Raw genomic sequence first — 18,812 nt, forward strand, 5'->3', positions numbered from 1 at the left:
GGACTAGGTAGAAAAACCACCATTCCTCAAGAGTATAGACAAGGGCTCTCATCCTGTTAAGAAACCTTTGTATAGTTTGTATGTAATCCTCCTGTCCTTCTCATAAATCTACCACACCCCTTATTCTGCATTATCTTCATTCAACCATTACTGTCATCTTAAGCAAGAGAATAAGGAAAAGTCCAAAATGCTTAAATAGGGAAAATGCTCGCAAGCGGTAAGATAAACTTGAGGTGTGAATAGGAGATTTATGATATATGGATTGCCTTTCAGTGACGCATGTAGCTGTTTGCCGAGTTCTTCCCTTCTGCCAGACATTATTAATTTCCAGATACTTTCTTTGATGTAATTCGCTTTTCCTAGTTTTACATTGTCGCAGAAATTGAGTGAAAGAAAATTGTCATACCAATATATCGTATCAATGATTCATTTTTCCCACTTGTAACCAAACTGGTCACTACCTGTAAACACACTGGTAGTAATTGTTTTTGACCAAATAGACAGCTGGGCAAGTAGATGTATAAATGTGTGGACAATTATTTGCAATTAATCTACATGTATAGAATATTAGGCTTTTCTTTGCATAAGCAAAATTTTGGAGGCCTTTCCAGTGCAGTGGTTTTTAAAGTTGGCCCAAGAGCGATAACATCTACGTTAGAATCAACATCACCTGGGAGCTGATTAAAAGGTCTATCCCCTATGTACCAGATCAGCAACTCTGGTGGGATCTAACAATTGGTGGTTTAACAAGCCTTGCAGGTGATGCGTGTGCTTGCTAACCTTTGGTGATCATGGATCTGGCCCCAGCTGCTTTTTATTTATTTATTTATTTATTTTTTTATTTGACAGGTAGAGTTAGAGACAGTGAGAGAGAGAAAGGTCTTCCTTCTGTTGGTTCACTCCCCAAATGGCTGCTACGGCTGGCGCTGCGCTGATTCAAAGCCAAGAGCCAGGTGCTTCTTCCTGGTCTCCCATGAGGGTGCAGGGCCCAAGCACTTGGGCCATCCTCCACTGCTTTCCCGGGCCACAGCAGAGAGCTGGACTGGAAGAGGAGCAACTGGGACTAGAACCCCGAGTCCATTGGGATGCTGGCGCCGCAGGCGGAAGATTAGCCAAGTGAGCCATGGCACTGGCCCCAAGCTCCTAGCTTCTTTTATAAACGAGGAGATAGACTTGGAGGATTGAAGGCCCACTTGGCTTGTATGCATTTATGTTCCAGAATCTGATCTGGGACACATTCTCAGTGCAGTTTTTAGAAACATTCCATATGAGCAGGGACAACTGCTGGAAAGAGATTTTCAACTTACGTTTAAAATAGCTGTCTGTTTCCAATGGCTCAAACGTTGTTCCTGGAAGCCTGTGAGCCCAGGTTGCCCATCAATGAGATGGAGATAGAAATGCTTATTTTACTGGTATGTTGTAAAAGATAATTAAGGTTGGTGAGAGAGTGTTGAAAGTAAAGGGCTGTGTAAAATGCAGTTGGTAAATTATTTTTCCAGAAGCTCAAAGAAGCTTCTTTGTTAAAAGCTGCCTCTGGATTTCAATCACAAAACAATATAGTCTTCTGTTGTAAAATATATCTGTATAATGTGCTGTATGCAATTTCCCCACCTCTATGGTTTGATTTGTTCTCTGAGGCTGATAGTTATATCTTCAGCAGAGTGATATTTACATAGTACTAAAATATTTGTTGACTTAACTACTGGTATTCTTACTGATTAGGAGGACTGTCCCTATTTAATCAAATATATTGACTTTCTGCTAAGCAAACCTTGTATATATAAAATGGACCTTGCAAAGTTTCATCCCCTCATATACTTTTTAGGTTGAGATGAAATAGACAAGTGAAAATCTTGTAGTAACTTAGTTTTTTATATGTACTTAGTTGTATGAGTGTGTTCAGTTTTATCTAACTAAGGTTACTATTGAACTAAAATGTAGCTATCATACAGTAGTCCGTATTAACAACATAAAATGAACTGGTACTGTTTTGCAGTTAGTGGTTGGTCTGGTTATCACTTTCTATTTTGGTGGAATAGTATGGGTTGGGGTTAGGCACCTTGTATGTGGCAAGGGAAAACTGAGTTACCAGCTTGGGGTGTTGCAAGAACAAGGTAATTGAACTAGTGAAGCCTACGGAGTAAGGTGCTCTCAACAGGCAGCAAGATGCTTCTGTGTATAAATGGATGTAGTCCCTTTATTTCCACCTATTTTCTTTTACAAAAGAGCAGCTGTGTCTCCTCTCTGATTAGAGCAGGGATAGACATGGTATTCAGACACTGAAATTAGCTCTTAGTTCTAGTACTGCTTTGAGTTCTTTGCGCTAAAGCCATGCTACCAAAACCTGGTATTGCCACTATATTGCTAATACCAATGGTGAAAAGCCCTCATGACTATGGATTCTGTAGGCAAAGTATTATGCTCAGGGCTTTGTGATCCTTTAGGAGACAATACAATAAAGTAAACCATTCCTTTCTAACAGATGAGAGTCATCATATACTTCAATAAAACTGGGACCTCAATAATGAACCAGTGTGGAACTAGGGTAAACCAAGAGTGTACCTGCACTTAACCTGGCTGAAGGGCTGGTACCATTGCAGGACACTGAAAGGACTGAACTGAAATCACAGTATCAGAAGGGTGGCAGCATGACTGGGCTGCAGACTGATCTATGGGGCTCTCAGTTGCAGTAGTGGTGGTGACAGCAGAAGTCCACTGAGAGTGAGTCCTCAGGCAGATGTTAGACTATTCATTCCAAGGCATTCTACTTGGGATAAAGCAAGACCTGGAAGGGTAACTAGACAAAATGGAAGAAGCATCTGATTCTTAAGTAGATAAGCTAAAGGACATGAACTCTTCAGGAGCACTACACTTCAAGGCCGAGCCCACGGCCAGCGAGGAATTCAGAGTACATTTAGAAAAGTTGAAGCCTCATAATCCGTGGGTGAGTCGGTTGGGAGCTTAGGAGGAAATATCATTATGGTAGTGTCCAACTCATGCAGGTTTGCCCAGGACTTCTCTAGAGTTAGCACCAAGAGTCTGATAATCTTGCAAACATCTTTGTCCTGGGCAAACAGGACTGGGCTATAATTCAAGTCGCCAGGAGGCGTTTAGAGCCTAATTTCCCTTCTTGCCCAGCAAGTAGAGCAAACACAACTTTACCAGCAAGAGGAGGTCCAGGGAGCTCAGCTACTAAAGTGAGTGTTTGCAGAGTGAATTGGGGATAGCCAACGTGCTGGAAGTCCAGTTCTCCGCAGCATGTCAGCCTAGGGTGGGCAGAGTCTGTGTGATAATCAGATGTTAGAAATACTCTAAAATGTAAGTTTGGCTTTGTTTTCGTAAATATTAGCTGACAGCACTGAGTCCTTCTAAAATAGAGGTTAAGACATGGTGGTTAATGATAGTTGAGACAGCCCAGTCAAAAGCACAAGGAATTGCTTCTGCTTGTTTGTATCGGAGCTTCCCACAGCCAAGGAACCCTGGCTTGTTGCCTTTGGTCTCCTTTGACCTGAATGAGTAACAATAAGGAAGGCTGAGATTAGATTCACCTGCAGTTTACTCTCAATTTGCAGCCTTTCAGTTATAAAAATGAAAGTTCTTTCATGTTAACGAGGCTTATTCTTTAGTGTGATTCGTTATTACAGCAAACTTAATTTTGCATGAAAAAGCATGGTAACTAATTATGTGACATTTGCATACTGGGAACAAATTCCCAAAAATATTTGCATAAATTTCCTGATGTTCCTTGTTACTCATTAACAACCTCATCATAGTAAATTGCCTTCCTAAACTGATTTAACACATTTGCCTTGTCTTGAGTGGCTGATTTTCATCCAAAAAAAAAAAAAAAGATTAGGGTGGTTAAATTATTACCCAATGGCATCTACTCCAAGAAAGTGTATTTTAAAGAGTTCCTCTCTTGCATGATTGTCCCAGTACAGGACATTTACCTAATCCCAGTGTCTTCTCAGATCCCAAATGGTGCTCAGACCATTCATGACTGGTTCAGCTACTAAAGCTTTCAGAGAACATAATTAAAAGGCCAGGTGTATCAAATTTGTCATGGGCTCTGCTGATATACTGCTTTTTGAAATGGCACCAACACTGCTAGTACAAATGTAGGCTTCACAGCAGTGCTGACGTTGCTTGTTTTGTATTATTTTAATTAACTGGATGTTTTTTACCCAATGCAAAGAAGTACATCATCTAATGGTTTCCCCATCCCATACTCTTAAAAAGTTTTAAGAAACTTTGAATTATTACTGTTGATAGACATTCAAAAAATGAACTAACCCCAACTGATTAATCTTAAAAGGGAGAAGTGAATTGCAATAGAGTGAGTGATTGTGATGATGGATAGGTTATTGGCCATTTATTGAACACTGGTTCTTAAAGTTGACAAGGATCAAAATATCTCGGAGGGCTTGCTAAAGGCACATGCTGTTTAGTGGCTCCATCCCCAAAGATCAGTGGGTCCTGGAAAGTTTGGAAATAATTAGTAGGCAGGTATAACAGATTTGTAGACAGTGCTAATCACGCTAGTCAGGAGACCACATTGGGAGAATCAGTGAAATAGATGTGATACTCCAAAGGGTGTTTGTTTCTGAAGTTGGTATTTAGCTGAGGTTAAGAATGCTATTTTGGTCAGACCTGGCATTCTCCTCTTGGTTGTGCCAGCAGATAATAGGCAACAGGAAGTGATGAGTTGCTGTATTCCAGAACTGTTTCCTTCTTAAGGAAGAATAGGAAGAGAGACAAGGACCCTGGGTACAATGTTTCTATCTAAAGTTGCTGTGTAAAAGGCTTCCATAGCCTTGGCAGCCAAGTAACACTCTGAGCTCAGAATCAGCCCTTCAGGCATTCGGATGTGGCTGAAAAGCCCATAAGAGCAAACTTAGACATAAAAATGAAAGATGGCATCAATGTGTCTGGCTTTGCTCATACTGCTGTTATGTCTGGCCTTGGTAGAAGGAACCATGTTGATCAATGAGCCAATCATTCGGATCCTGGTATTTTTGTATGGAGGTGGCTTCATCATGGAAGATGCTGGTTAAACTTGACTATTTTGAGCACTAAGTTTGCCACAGCTAAGTAAGGATGTAGGGTATTGCACATTACCTTAGAAGCTTCCAGAATGGCAGTTGTGACAGAAGAGTAGTGCCTGTTGAACAGGCTTACAGAGAATTCAAGCTCAGATCTGCTTTGCTTCTTTGACACAGAACACAACATCTTACCCTGGCCTTGTGACTCTGTCTCCTCAGGATAAAATTAATTCCCAGGGTATTTTTTTTTAATCTTGAGCTCAAATTCCCTCGCTATGTGCTCTTTAGTAAGTATGGGGAGTGGGTGGCCACAAAATACCACATTTTAATGAATCACACAGACTGTTGCCAAAGAGATCCTGCCTACTTATGTTCATCTTGAGCTTAGGATTTTTCTAGATGAGCCCTTACCTTGGTAGTTTTTTCTAGGGAGGATCTTGGAAGTGTGTGTTTGTGTTGTAGCTCTTGTCAGGTTCAATCTATGACTGCCAAGATTTGTCATAATTTTTGGTCTGCTTTGATATTTTGTATGGATGACACACAATTATTCACTGTATACACATGTGTACCTTATAGGATGTTGAATCGGGGAGAATTGACCTGAGGATGAAATTTCTTCAGGGGTTCATCCTCTGAGAGGTGATGGAGGTGATGGAGGGACATCTACTAACTCCTGTAACACATAAACATTAAGCATTTATGCACCAATACACAAACTGTGTGGATTTTATCTTCTAAGCCAGAAAGCATTGGTGGATTTGAGGATTTAACTATGTTGCCTGTTGGCGGTGCCGGCCAAAATAGTCAAGTTTAACCAGCATCTTCCATGATGAAGCCAACTCCATACAAAAATACCAGGATCCGAATGATTGGCTCATTGATCAACATGGTTCCTTCTACCAAGGCCAGACATAACAGCAGTATGAGCAAAGCCAGGCACATTGATGCCATCTTTCATGTTTATGTCTAACTTGATGTTATCATGGAATCTAGACAGGGGGGAAAGGGGGAAAAGTGATGGTTAGTCATGACAATCTGTATGTACTGCTATCTTCAACCGCAACAAGACAGAGCTGGAGTATTGAGCAAAACAATTCAGAAGACGTTTTAATACTTAATGGGAACAACAGCCTGCAGCCACATGAGAGCAAGAAGAATGTAGATCAGGCCCATTGCTTTCATTTCCACAATCTAACCATGAAAATGGAGACATCAACATGGTCTAATCCTGAGTGCTAACCATCTCCACCCATAGGCAATAGTCTTCACTCCAGGAAGAATGTTTACTGCAACAACGTGATTGATGTTTAGTGCCTGCAAGTGAAAAATGCAGGTTAGCAGGCAACATAGTTAAATCCTCAAATCCACCAATGCTTTCTGGCTTAGAAGATAAAATCCACACAGTTTGTGTATTGGTGCATAAATGCTTAATTCCTTTCCTGAAGGAAATTGCCCATGTCTCAAGGGAAGCCTCTGAAGGATGAATATGAAAATAAAACAAATCTTGATTTTATGCTTCTCATATTTGGTTTAAAGTGTCTTCTGGGATGGGCAGCTCCAGTTCTTATGAGTTCTGTATCCAATGCAGACAGTATCATCCCATTCTCTAATGATTTGAGACTGTTGGGTGGCTCCAAGGCCCTGACTTGCCCTGGAAATCAGTATTTTAAGTGTTTGAGGGAATGGTTTGGTTTGTTGAGATAGGTTGGTTGGTGGTTTCTCTGGACAAATTAGATGTCTAGAGATGAAAACCTTCATGTAGGAAGGAGATCATGCCCCAAAGGTGCCCCAAAGAGATCCTGCAACATTTTCCTCTAATATCTTGTTAATCTCTGGGTCTAAGCTTATTAGACTTCATGAACCTGAATCTCTTGGGTAAGACCTGGAATCTGCCCTCTTCTTAAGTGCCTTCATTGCTTTCTGGGCAAACTTAGCGTTTTATGTGTTCAAATTTATCTGAAATTGGTGAGAGAAACCTTTGATCTGCTTGTTCACTCACCAAATGACTGTGATGGCCTGTAGTTGGGCTGGGCTGATTCCAGCAGGCTGAAAATTTATCCAGGTCTCCCACAGGGCTCAAAGACTTGGGCCATCTGCTCTTGCTTTCACAGGCATGTTAACGGGGAGCTGGATCAGAAGTGGAGTCAGTAGGGACTTGAACTGGCACTCATGTGGGATGCTGGTGTCACAAGTGGCAGTTTAATTCACTGTATCACAATGCTGGCCAGTATACTGAGCCTTAAGAATCAGATGATGTTTCTGGAAAGTTTTGTTTCTATTTTCTTTCTCTGTCCCTGGTGTCACATCTTACCTTGTCACTTCACATATTTTGAAAACCTACTCTGTCAAACCTGATTTTTGTCAGGTCACTAATGGTCTCCAAACCGGAAAACCTGGTGGTCAGTTCTGGGGCCTATCTCAGTTGACCACTGATACTATCCGCCATTCCTGTCTTGGACCAGTTTCCTGGAACTCCAATGTCTACCATTTCTCCCTCATTGTTTTCTCCTTTACTCACTGGACTGCCTCTCCATGTGTTGAGTCCTTTTTTCTTTGTATGGTTCCTTTCTTGGGAAGGAATTGAAATCCAGATTCCTGAGTACGAAGAGCCTTGGCAATGTTTACTCTGCCATATACAACAGGCATCTCAAACTTCACTGCCAAAAGTCAACAATTTATTCAACATCCATTGGAGTGTGTGTGTGTGTGTGTGTTTGGTAACTGTCACAAGACCTTGGTGTTTAGGCCAGAAATGAAACATCGTTTGTGATTTCTCTTCCTGTACTATGTAGAGTCCATAAGGAAGTCTTAGTATGAGCAAACAAATGTGCTATCTTGTCCAAGTGATACTACAAGCCATCGAGTACATTAGTCTTCAGAAGTGATTTAAAGTTCTAACAGTAGGTAACACTGGTGCCTTTTGTCCCTTAGTGACTTGTTATTTGCAGGTCCTGTAATTGTAGGGAACTAATGGCCTATTTGGGACAAGCAAAAGCTTTGACTTCACCTGAGTCTCTGAACAGCTATAGAGAGTAGTGAGAGAAAATAAGTGGAAAATAAGTGGAATATAACAGGGCAAACTTTTAAAAAAAATTGATAATCTCAGAAACCATAATAATAATCATGATAATATTTTGGAAACTGTATAAAGTATAGTTACTGATGCCATGGATATGTTTGTCAATTTTTCTGGATTTTGTTGTAATATTGGTGTTTAGATTAGTCTTTGCTTCATGATTCTGCACGTGGAAATCCAATTTTCCCAGCACTATTTATTGAATAAACTGTCCTTACTCCAGGGATTGGTTTTAGATCCTTGAACAAATATAAGTTGGCTGTAGATGTTTGGATTGATCTCTGGTGTTTCCATTCTGTTCCATTGGTCTGTCCATCTGTTTCTGTACCAGTACCATGCTGTTTTGATTACAACTGCCCTGTAGTATGTCCTGAAATCTTGTATTGTGATGCCTCCGGCTTTGTTTTTGTTGTACAGGATTGCTTTAGCTATTCGAGGTCTCCTGTGTCTCCATATGAATTTCAGCATCATTTTTCCAGATCTGAGAAGAAGGTCTTCGGTATCTTGATTGGTATTGCATTGAATCTATAAATTGCTTTTGGGAGAATGGACATTTTGATGATATTGATTCTTCCAATCCATGAGCATGGAAGATTTTTCCATTTTTTTGGTATCCTCTTCTATATCTTTCTTTAAGGTTTTGTAATTTTCATCGTAGAGATCCTTAACGTCCTTGGTTAAGTTTATTCCAAGGTATTTGTTTTTGTAGCTATTGTGAATGGGATTGATCTTAGAAGTTCTTCCTCAGCCATGGCATTGCCTGTGTATACAAAGGCTGTTGATTTTTGTGCATCGATTTTATATCCTGCTACTTTGCCAAACTCTTCTATGAGTTCCAATAGTCTCTTAGTAGAATTCTTTGGATCTCCTAAATAATCATATCATCTGCAAAGAGGAATTGTTTGACTTCTTCCCTCCCAATTTGTATCCCTTTAATTTCTTTTTCTTGCCTAATAGCTCTGGCTAAAACTTCCAGAACTATATTGAATAGCAGTGGTGAGAGTGGGCATCCCTGTCTGGTAGCAGATCTCAGTGACAATGCTTCCAACTTTTCCCCGTTCAATAGGATGTTGGCCGTGGATTTTTCATAAATTGCTTTGATTGTATTGAGGAATGTTCCTTCCATACCCAGTTTGCTTAGAGTTTTCATCATGAAAGGGTGTTGTATTTTATCAAATGCTTTCTCGGCATCTATTGAGATAATCATATGGTTTTTCTTCTTCAGTCTGTTAATGTGGTGTATCACGTTGATTGTTTTGCGTACATTGAACTATCCCTGTATACCAGGGATAAATCCCACTTAGTCTGGGTGGATGATCTTTCTGATGTGTTGTTGCATTCTATTGGCCAGAATTTTATTGAGGATTTTTGCATCTATGTTCATCAGGGATATTGGTCTGTAATTCTCTTTCAATGCTGCATCTTTTTCCAGCTTAGGGATTAAGGTGATGCTGGCTTCATAGAAAGAATTTGGGAGGACTCCCTCTCTTTCGATTGTTCTGAATAGTTTGAGAAGAATTGGAGTCAGTTCTTCTTTAAATGTCTGGTAGAATTCAGCAGTGAATCCATCTGGTCCTGGGCTTTTCTTTATTGGGAGGGCCTTTATTACTGTTTCAATTTCTGTCTCAGTTATGGGTCTGTTTAGGTTTTCGATGTCTTCCTGGTTCAATTTAGGTAGGTTGCATGTTTCTAGGAATCTATCCATTTCTGATAGGTTTCCCTGTTTGCTGGCATACAGGTCCTTGTAGTAATTTCTGATGATTCTTTTTATTTCTGTGGTGTCTGTTGTTACGTTTCCTTTTTCATCTCTGATTTTATTGATTTGGGTCTTTTCTTTTTTTAGTTAGTTGGGCCAATGGGGTGTCAATTTTGTTTATTTTTTTCAAAAAACCAGCTCCTCGTTTGGCTGATTTTTTGTAACTCCTACCTTTCACCTTACACAAAAATCCACTCAATATGGATTAAAGACTTAAATCTACGACCTGACACCATCAAATTTTTAGAGAGCATTGGAGAAACCCTGCAAGATATAGGTACCTGCAAAGACTTCCTAGAAAAGAGCCTGGAGGCACAGGCAGTCAAAGCCAAAATTAACTATTGGGATTGCATCAAATTGAAGTTTCTGTACTGCAAAAGAAACAATCAGGAGAGTGAAGAGGCAACCGACAGAATGGGAAAAAATATTTGCAAACTACGCAACAGATAAAGGGTTGATAACCAGAATCTACAAAGAAATCAAGAAACTCCACAATATCAAAACCAACAACCCACTTAAGAGATGGGCCAAGGACCTCAATAGACATTTTTCAAAAGAGGAAATCCAAATGGCCAACAGACACATGAAAAAATGTTCAAGATCACTAGCAATCAGGGAAATGCAAATCAAAACCACAATGAGGTTTCACCTCACTCTGGTTAGAATGGCTCACATTCAGAAATCTACCAACCATAGATGCTGGAGAGGATGTGGGGAAAAAGGGGCACTAACCCACTGTTGGTGGGAATGCAAACCGGTCAAGCCACTATGGAAGTCAGTCTGGAGATTCCTCAGAAACCTGAATATAATCTGTGGGGAGCAACTGGGAGCAACTCGGACTAGACTAAGTTACTGGAATTAAGACTTATTCTATGCATCTGCTCTCCCACAATATGGCGCTGGGAGAGGAGAAAACAGCTTCTACGCAGCTGCCTCTTGCCAACTTGAGTGATGACCTCCAGGAGCTGATCCTGCTCCTGATTGTAGGAGAGCAGCGTATTCAGCTTGTGGGTAGCAGAGTTGGGATTGGTGGAAGAGGACTATAAAAGAGGAGAGAGACAACATGCACCAGGAACATCTAAGGGGAACACCTGAGGAACACCTGTGCAGCCCCCGAGAGAGCCGGCCGGCGGTGTGCCGCTCCCCCGCGGAAGTGGGGAATGTGGCAGGGGGAACCACCCTTCCACGGAGGTGGAAGGGATGGTAGCCAACCCGGGAAGAACCAGCAGCAAACCCGGGGAGGGCCGAGCAGACAAAAGAACAGCGCAGGGTCCTGTGTCGTTCCTCCACGAAGAGGGGGAGCGACATAACCCTACCATGCAACCCAGCCATACCACTCCTTGGAATTTACCACTCCTTAGATTAGTCTTTGAACTTTCTGTGACTGAATTCTTCTTGAAGTAGCTGACAACTCAACTGAGGTTTTTGATTTGTACAAGGCTCTCTCAGTATTTCTCCATCAAAGCAAGAGTAGAGGTAAAAATGAAGACTGAGATAACCATATCACTTGAGACTTTATGGGGACCTTTTTCATATGTACAATCTACAGTCATGCTGAGAAGTCATGTTACTGATTAGAAGAGCTTTCAAATACATTGAATTTCTCATTTCTACTTCAGGGTGAAAAGACTGAAAATGAGGAGTTACTTATTGCTCAAATGAATTCCTTCATTTGACTAATATATACTTACCTTCCAAAATGCTAGAAAAATACTTAATACAAGCTGCTTAGGAATTTGATAATCATTTCTTTTTCACTTAAAACCATGTATAATGCTTATAGATGATAAATATTAGTACCATCTTTGTTTCATACAGTTAAAAAGTATTTTTGTTTATAGGTTCATTTCACTTATTAGAGCAGTAGAAATTTTGAGAATTTCTTTTCTTGTCCTTATGATTTATTAGGTCAAATAAATCAAATGGAATGAAAGCCAAACTTAAAATGATAAACTATCGCTATGAACTAAAAAGTGACCTGTTGTCTTTGAGTGTCCTAGATGTCCGGCATATACGTGGGGAGAACCACTGTGGAGGGAATTGTTTTGCAACTACTTTCTATCTTGCCTATATAAAATCCGTGTTGAGGGCAATTGGGTATAGTAAAGGCATCCTTTGAGGCAGTATAAAAGGTGATGAGTGAAAGGAAACTTTAGTAAGTCTGTCATTGTCTGACCCCAGCCCAATTACTTAATGATAATTGGTCTTCTAAGTTGAAAGAGTATGACTCAGATGTTATAACACGTTCAAGTGAGGATGAATGACCAAAGGTTTTGGAGAAGTGGAATAACTGTAGACTACAATAATGAATAAACTGAGATATTAACTGCTAGTACTTCAGTTTACCATGCTGACATGAAAAGATAATGGACAAACATTTATTGTATCATAGTACAGGTTAAGCTAATCTATCAAATAGACTCCAAAGTATAGTCTTGAAGATTGACATTTCATGTAAGTGGCCAAAGGGAGGCAGAAAACTGATCTGTAGATAAGTGCTTCAGGAGCAGTCACTTGGTATCTTGGATGTAGGTGCTATCTGTGGGCTTAAGGTTGTCCCCATTTCCAGCCTGAAGAAGAGTGTATAAAGAGAAAGCAGCTCGTCGTCAGGTTGTAGATTCCTCAGATAGTACAGCTGTGATTTCTACCTGAGCTCAGTCACGTGTTTGTCCCTGGTGGTGTAGAATACTGGTAAATCTAGCTTAGCAGCCATCTGCTCATTTATAACTGGGGAGATGTGAGGGTTGTTCTTAAAAGGACTAAGAAAAGATGATGGGGCTGGTTTTGCAGTCTCCTAATTGAGATGTCTTTTTTTAAATTTTTACTAGAAAGGTCTGTTATGCTGTCACTGTTGGGATTACATTTATCTTCTGCTCTGATATCAGTGTGTAATAAAGTTTTCCAATGGCTACATGTGTTACATGTCTGTTCTATTATGGTTAATTCATCTAGATGAAATTTTCAGTCATGACAGAGGCCATAGGGTTGTTTCACTTGACTGTATCTGCTAATCATAATGCTATCAGTTACCTCTTCTGTTTGATACTAAGCTTAGGTTGACTTTTGGACAGTGCTGAATTATTTGACAGCCCATATGCCTTGCATGCCACAGATGAGCAGTTCTCCAAATCTTCCTCAGGATTACAAGATTTAAAGGACACTGATTTTTGCAGTATTTCTAATAGCTTGTCTTGGGGATGTTATTCTTAGTTTGTGCCAGCAAATTAAAAACATGAATATAGAGCAATTCAGGAATACTGTTAGTCTGATTAAATAAGAAATACTTAGTTGATCTCTGCACTATAGTTCATGGTGCTGAGCTCCTAAAAGCTTTGTAGAGATGTAAATCTTTTATTGTATTATGTGGTCTTTGACCCCTAGTACCTGGTGCAGAGCTACCAAATCCCTTGGAATTTCCTGAGAGGAGCATTTTTTTTTTAATTTTTATCTTATTTATTTTACTTATTTGAAAGAGTTACAAAGAGAGGTAGACAGAGAGGACGTCTATCCACTGGTTCATTCTCCAGATGACTGGGATGGCTGGAGCTGAGCTGATGTGAAGCCAGGAGCCTGGAGCTTCTTTTGGGTCTCCCACGTGAGTGCTGGGGCCTAAATGCTAGGACCATCTTCTGCTTTCCCAGGCCCATTAGCAGTGGGCTGGGTTGCAAGTGGAGCACAGCCGGGATTTGAACCAATGCCCATATGGGATGAGGGCACTGCAGGCAGGCCAGGGCTTTAGCCCACTGTGCCACAGTGCTGGCCCTCATCTTTGTTCTAATGAGATTATTTTTGACTGGATCAGGATAGGAGATGGTCGTCAGGGTAATCATGTGATTACAGGGTTTAAACTTTGAGTTCCTTGCCTCCCACTCTCTAGAGAGGGAAGGGGGCTGAAGATTAGCACCCTTGGTCTATGAAGGAATCAATCATGCCTACATAATTACTTAGACAAAAAATCTTAAAGGACTAGGTCTAAGAAGCTTTCAGATATTGAAATACATGGGCATCCCTCAATAGCGGTGTGCCAGGAGAGGGCATGGAAATCTGACCACCTTTTTTGTATGGATAACCTCTGTTCTTTGTAGTATTAAAACAAATCGGAAAACTTAAGTGCTTCTCACATTAAAGAGGAGTTGGTGGAGGAGCCCTCACTTAAAACCAGTAGTCACAAGTATAAGTGGCAGCACACTGTTTGGAATTAGCATCTGAAGTTGGAGACAGTCCTAAGGGACTGAGCCCTCAATTTATGGAGTCCAAGATGGTCTCTGAGAAGATAATGTCAGATTTGAGTTAAATTATAGGATACCCAGTTCACTAGAGAATTGTTGGAGTTGGTAAAAAGGGGAACATCTCCATGTCAGGTGTGTTGAGCAGTGTGTGGAGTAGATGGGGAAAAGTTCTGCTTTTCTGATGCTTTTTCAAAACTGCCTAATGACTCTGCTCATTCTAGCCTTCATAATTAGAAACCAGTTCTGGAAGACCACACTTGTAACCTGATGCCAGATTGTCTTGTGATCAGCCAGCCTACCAACAAGTAATAAATTCACTCAGTCATGTAATACACAATTTTATGATGTGCCAAGTTCTATGGTAGGTGTTAGAAGCTATAAAAGATTGACTTTACAAGAGTGTGTGGCACATCCAAAGGGACCTGTATGTCATATAGCCAGATAAATGGAATTGGACCTTAAGAAGGTGATCTGGCCTGGAGATAAATACTTGGGTGTTTGGTTTATTGCCGGTGATTCAAACCTTATTAATTGATGGGCTTATCTAAGAAGTGAATGAAAGCCTGGGATAGAACCTTACCATTGATAGAAAAATGGCAAGAAGCAGGAAGGAAGAAGACCGAAAGATCTCCGTGTTGAGACAAAAGTCACTTCCAGAGAATACCAGCGAAGGAAAGCATATCATTTAAAAGGGCAAGTGCTACAGGAACCAGTCATAAGGACCTGTGGGGGGCCACTAGAGTATGTGAGAAGACAGTAGTTATATTGAGGAGTTGAAGTTGAAGCAAGGTTTCTGTTTGAGAACTAAGAAAGAATAGAGAGGGTTGAAGAACAGACAGTGGCAACAGAGTCGATACATTAAGGCTGAGACTCTTAAATTGATTGTGGTTTTTAACTTTTAAGAATGTTTTATTGAAAGAATTTGTGCTGACATAGTAATAGTACACTGGTTGAGTACGAGATGCTTATTTTCTTGTCTTGCCTATGTAATTCCCACAGTGAATATATCTAGTTTTTTACATTTGCTGTGCAGATGTACCTTTCCATTAAAATGACAATTTTTGAGGGCAGCATTTATTATGGTAGTCATTTCCTAATTGTATAAATTTCTTGTACCTAGTGATATTTCTGTTCATTTGAGCAGCTGGCCTCCTTGTTGCTTCTTTGACCAAAGGTGAATTAGGAGTTCTATATTAGGTGTTAGAAAAGTGCTGGCAGGGTTTCACAAGCTAAGTTATGCTGATTATAATATGAAGATTTTTTTCGGCTAGGGGGTGGGGGATCTTGGATCTCTGCAAGCTTTGATTACCCGTATTTTAAAATCCACTTAAAGCAATTGATACATAAGATCATATTATTAAAATTCATATGTAATAGGCCTCTCCCAGAACTGACCTATTTCAGACAAAAGGAGGTTTGCATTAAATAGGCTTATCCTATGTAGATATGTAACGTTTGGTGTATCTGTAAACCTCTAATCACTTGAAATGCTTCATACTAATTGCTGTGAAACATTTGCATTAAAAGAAATGAAAGGAGAACTTGCTGGAATATATCTCTAAAATGATCCTAATTTGCATAAGTTTTAGCCAAGGAGCAGATGTCTTTTTAATGCTGTACCTTTGTTTAAAAATTTTTTAAAAACATTTTATAAATAAGACTGTATAAATTGGTCTCCTACATCCTAATTTGGAGATGTTTTTATCAGAACACTGACAAGGGCGAGTAGCAACACCAACTTAGTCCCAGAATAAAACTGAAGGAAATTGTTTGAATACAGCATTTTGGATCTAGTTTTCTGGAACTTCATCATGATCAAATCTTGTAAATATTTTCTTGGGTTGTACTTTACTTCATGATTTATAAAATTTGTGTAGTAAAATCTGAGTATATGACATTTTATAACTATGAAATATACACAAAAAATGAAGTCAGCCCTTGTTACCATCTACTGTTCGCTGCTTTGAATCTTTGATGTGTTTTCCTTTTTTTCTAAATTGTGATGAGATTATGCAGTCTTGTTTCTTTAACATCATAATTGGGGTTTGTATTAGGTTATTTTACAGGGTTTTTAAGGATTTGCATAATTCAGGTTGATTAAACTTCATTTTAGTTCCTGTTTTTGGAACCTAAGATATACCCAGTTTTTTTTTTTTTTTTGTCAGGAATAATTGTCAGTATGTAATACAATTTTGATGAATATTATTTGGTTCAATCTAATTACATTCTCTCGATGGCTTCTAGATACAAAACTTGTAGATAAAGATGTTTTAAATGCACACCACATTTCACCAAATATGATTCTTCAACTACATGTAGATATTTCAAAAAGGTGTTAGAAAATGTACGTCATGTTAAAATTCTCTGCCAACTGCAAAGATACGTAATATGTGTTCTACATCTTTTGTCTAAGATTTTGTTTAATAAATTTAACCATTCTTTGAAACTTGTACATTATAAATTCTTTTTTCTTACACATGGTTCAGATGTGGGATGTGTCCATATACATGAATAGAAAGCATACCTAATTTTACATGTCTTAGAAATTTATAGACAGTTAATTTAAATTCACATGCATGTTTAATTTAAAGAAGTGTTTGTTAAATTTTCTGAATTGTGAATGCCTGAGAATATCTTTGTTTTGTGATGCTAGAACTCCCTGGCAGTACTGTTGATAGTTTATCTATGGATCTGATTTCAGTGGGGACTTAAGATGGCTTAAAGTGCTAGAGTCGATCTTTTTTTGATCTTGGTTTAAAAAAAAAAAAAAAAAAAAAAAAAAAAACCTGTGTTGTGCATATAGCCTTTTTTTTTTTTTTGACAGGCAGAGTGGACAGTGAGAGAGAGAGACAGAGAGAAAGGTCTTCCTTTGTCGTTGGTTCACCCTCCAATGGCCGCCGCGGCCGGCGCGCTGCAGCCGGCGCACCGCGCTGATCCGATGGCAGGAGCCAGGAGCCAGGTGCTTTTCCTGGTCTCCCATGGGGTGCAGGGCCCAAGCACCTGGGCCATCCTCCACTGCACTCCCTGGCCACAGCAGAGGGCTGGCCTGGAAGAGGGGCAACCGGGACAGAATCCGGCGCCCCAACCGGGACTAGAACCTGGTGTGCCGGCGCCGCTAGGCGGAGGATTAGCCTAGTGAGCCGCGGCGCCGGCCTGTGCATATAGCCTTTTATTGCTTGTTTTATTCAGTGTTCATATTCAACTTCTTAAGATTTATTTGGAAGAGTTATAGAGAAGGGGAGAGAGAGAGGGAGGGGAAGAGAGGGAGGGCGCTGTGGCACAGCAGGTTAAAGCCCTGGCCTGCAGTGCTGGCATTCCGTATATGTACTGGTTCAAGCCCTGGTTGCTCTAATTCAGCTCAGTTTTGACCGTTTGGAGAGTGAACCAGTGGATGGAAGACCTCTTTCTGTCTCTACCTCTCTCTGTAACTCTAGCAAATAAATAAATCTTTAAAAACTCTTGATTGTATAGTTTTTTCTTAATGTACAAATTCATGAACTTCTTGAAATATCCTTATAATTGCTAAAAGTAGCAATTGTACCAGTGGTGCATATGAACCTCATATTGAGGAATCTCAAGTTGAAGAATCTGATGTAATAACCTATGGGTTCTTTTTCTGGGTAATTCTCATGTGACAGATGGTTCATTTTTCAGAGATTTCTTAAGTGATTGATTTACAAAAATCAATGTATATACATTTATTTAGGACAGGATACACTTGACCTTTAATGTTATTTTGGAAGGCAAAGACTTAAAAAAAGCAAATACACTACTTTGTGTACATAAAGAAAATGGATATTTATTAATGGTAAGCAAGTGCCCAATGAATGTGGGATGCATATATGAAGTACCCTGTAGACTTTTCAGTTGGGAAGTGGTTATTATAAGATGATGAAATGAAGACGTGTATTGTCTGTTTCATTGAGAGGCAGAGACGGAGATTGTCTAAAGCTCCCTTCTGCTGGTTCACTCCCCAAATGACAGCAATGGCTGGAGCTGGGTCAGGCCAAAGCCAGGAACCAAATCCAGGTGTCCCACATAGATGGATGGAACCCAATGACTTGAACGTACACTACTGGCTCCCAGGTTCCATACCTGTAGGAAGTTTGGGTCAGTAGCTACAACTGAATATCAAACCCAGGCATTAAGAGAGCAGGTGTGGATGTGTTAACAGTTAAGCCACATAGCTGCTCCTCTCTGCTTTATTCTTCCTGTTAAGTCTGCAGGAACTTTGGCTCACTCAAGTAGGTCACATGGCTCCCATGGAAGATAGAAATTCTAGGGCTTTTTTCTCTCCCTGTAATAGCTTTTTTTTTTTTTTATGTGAGTGCAAAAGAAACCTCCAGTGCTATTGATATGCTGATCAGATTCTGAGGAAATAGCATTCTTTTCCAAATGGCTATGCTAGTAAGGCTTAGAACTTCAGGGATTATAATCTAAAATATTATTCCTTGCAGTCATAAGGAGTCTTAGAATTCTGGTGACAGTTGTCATGAGGTTTCATTTCTCTTCTGTGTAGGAATACATGGACTCCAATAAATATGTTGAACATCTGTTAAATCAACTAGAAGAGCAGCACAGAAGTCTCTGGAGGTAAGTTCATGTTCTTGTTTGCTAAAGTGGCAGCCTGCATATCCTTGATCTTGATCATAGCAGTAAGTTGGAAAAGGGTCTCTTGAAGTTTGGGCCAGAAATAATTTGGATGCAAA

At 39.9% G+C, this 18,812-nt stretch overlaps 1 protein-coding gene across 14 annotated transcripts in view; it reads left to right on the forward strand.

The window, feature by feature from the left end:
* NCKAP5 (NCK associated protein 5) overlaps positions 1-18,812 on the forward strand; it is a 1,067,666-nt gene that overhangs the window by 380,772 nt on the left and 668,082 nt on the right. For 13 of the 14 annotated variants that reach the window (XM_051849620.3, XM_051849629.3, XM_070071010.2 and 10 more), the window contains one exon: positions 18,623-18,696. In XM_051849620.3, coding sequence (XP_051705580.3) covers positions 18,623-18,696 — 74 coding nt within the window. Of the gene's footprint in view, positions 1-990; positions 1,117-18,622; positions 18,697-18,812 lie in introns of those variants that run through there. The other variant, XM_089329314.1, reaches the window with a different exon arrangement.

Source organism: Oryctolagus cuniculus, chromosome 3 (genome assembly GCF_051225735.1).
Source record: "Oryctolagus cuniculus isolate XC-2025 breed Fujian yellow rabbit chromosome 3, ASM5122573v1, whole genome shotgun sequence".
NCBI lineage: Eukaryota > Metazoa > Chordata > Mammalia > Lagomorpha > Leporidae > Oryctolagus > Oryctolagus cuniculus.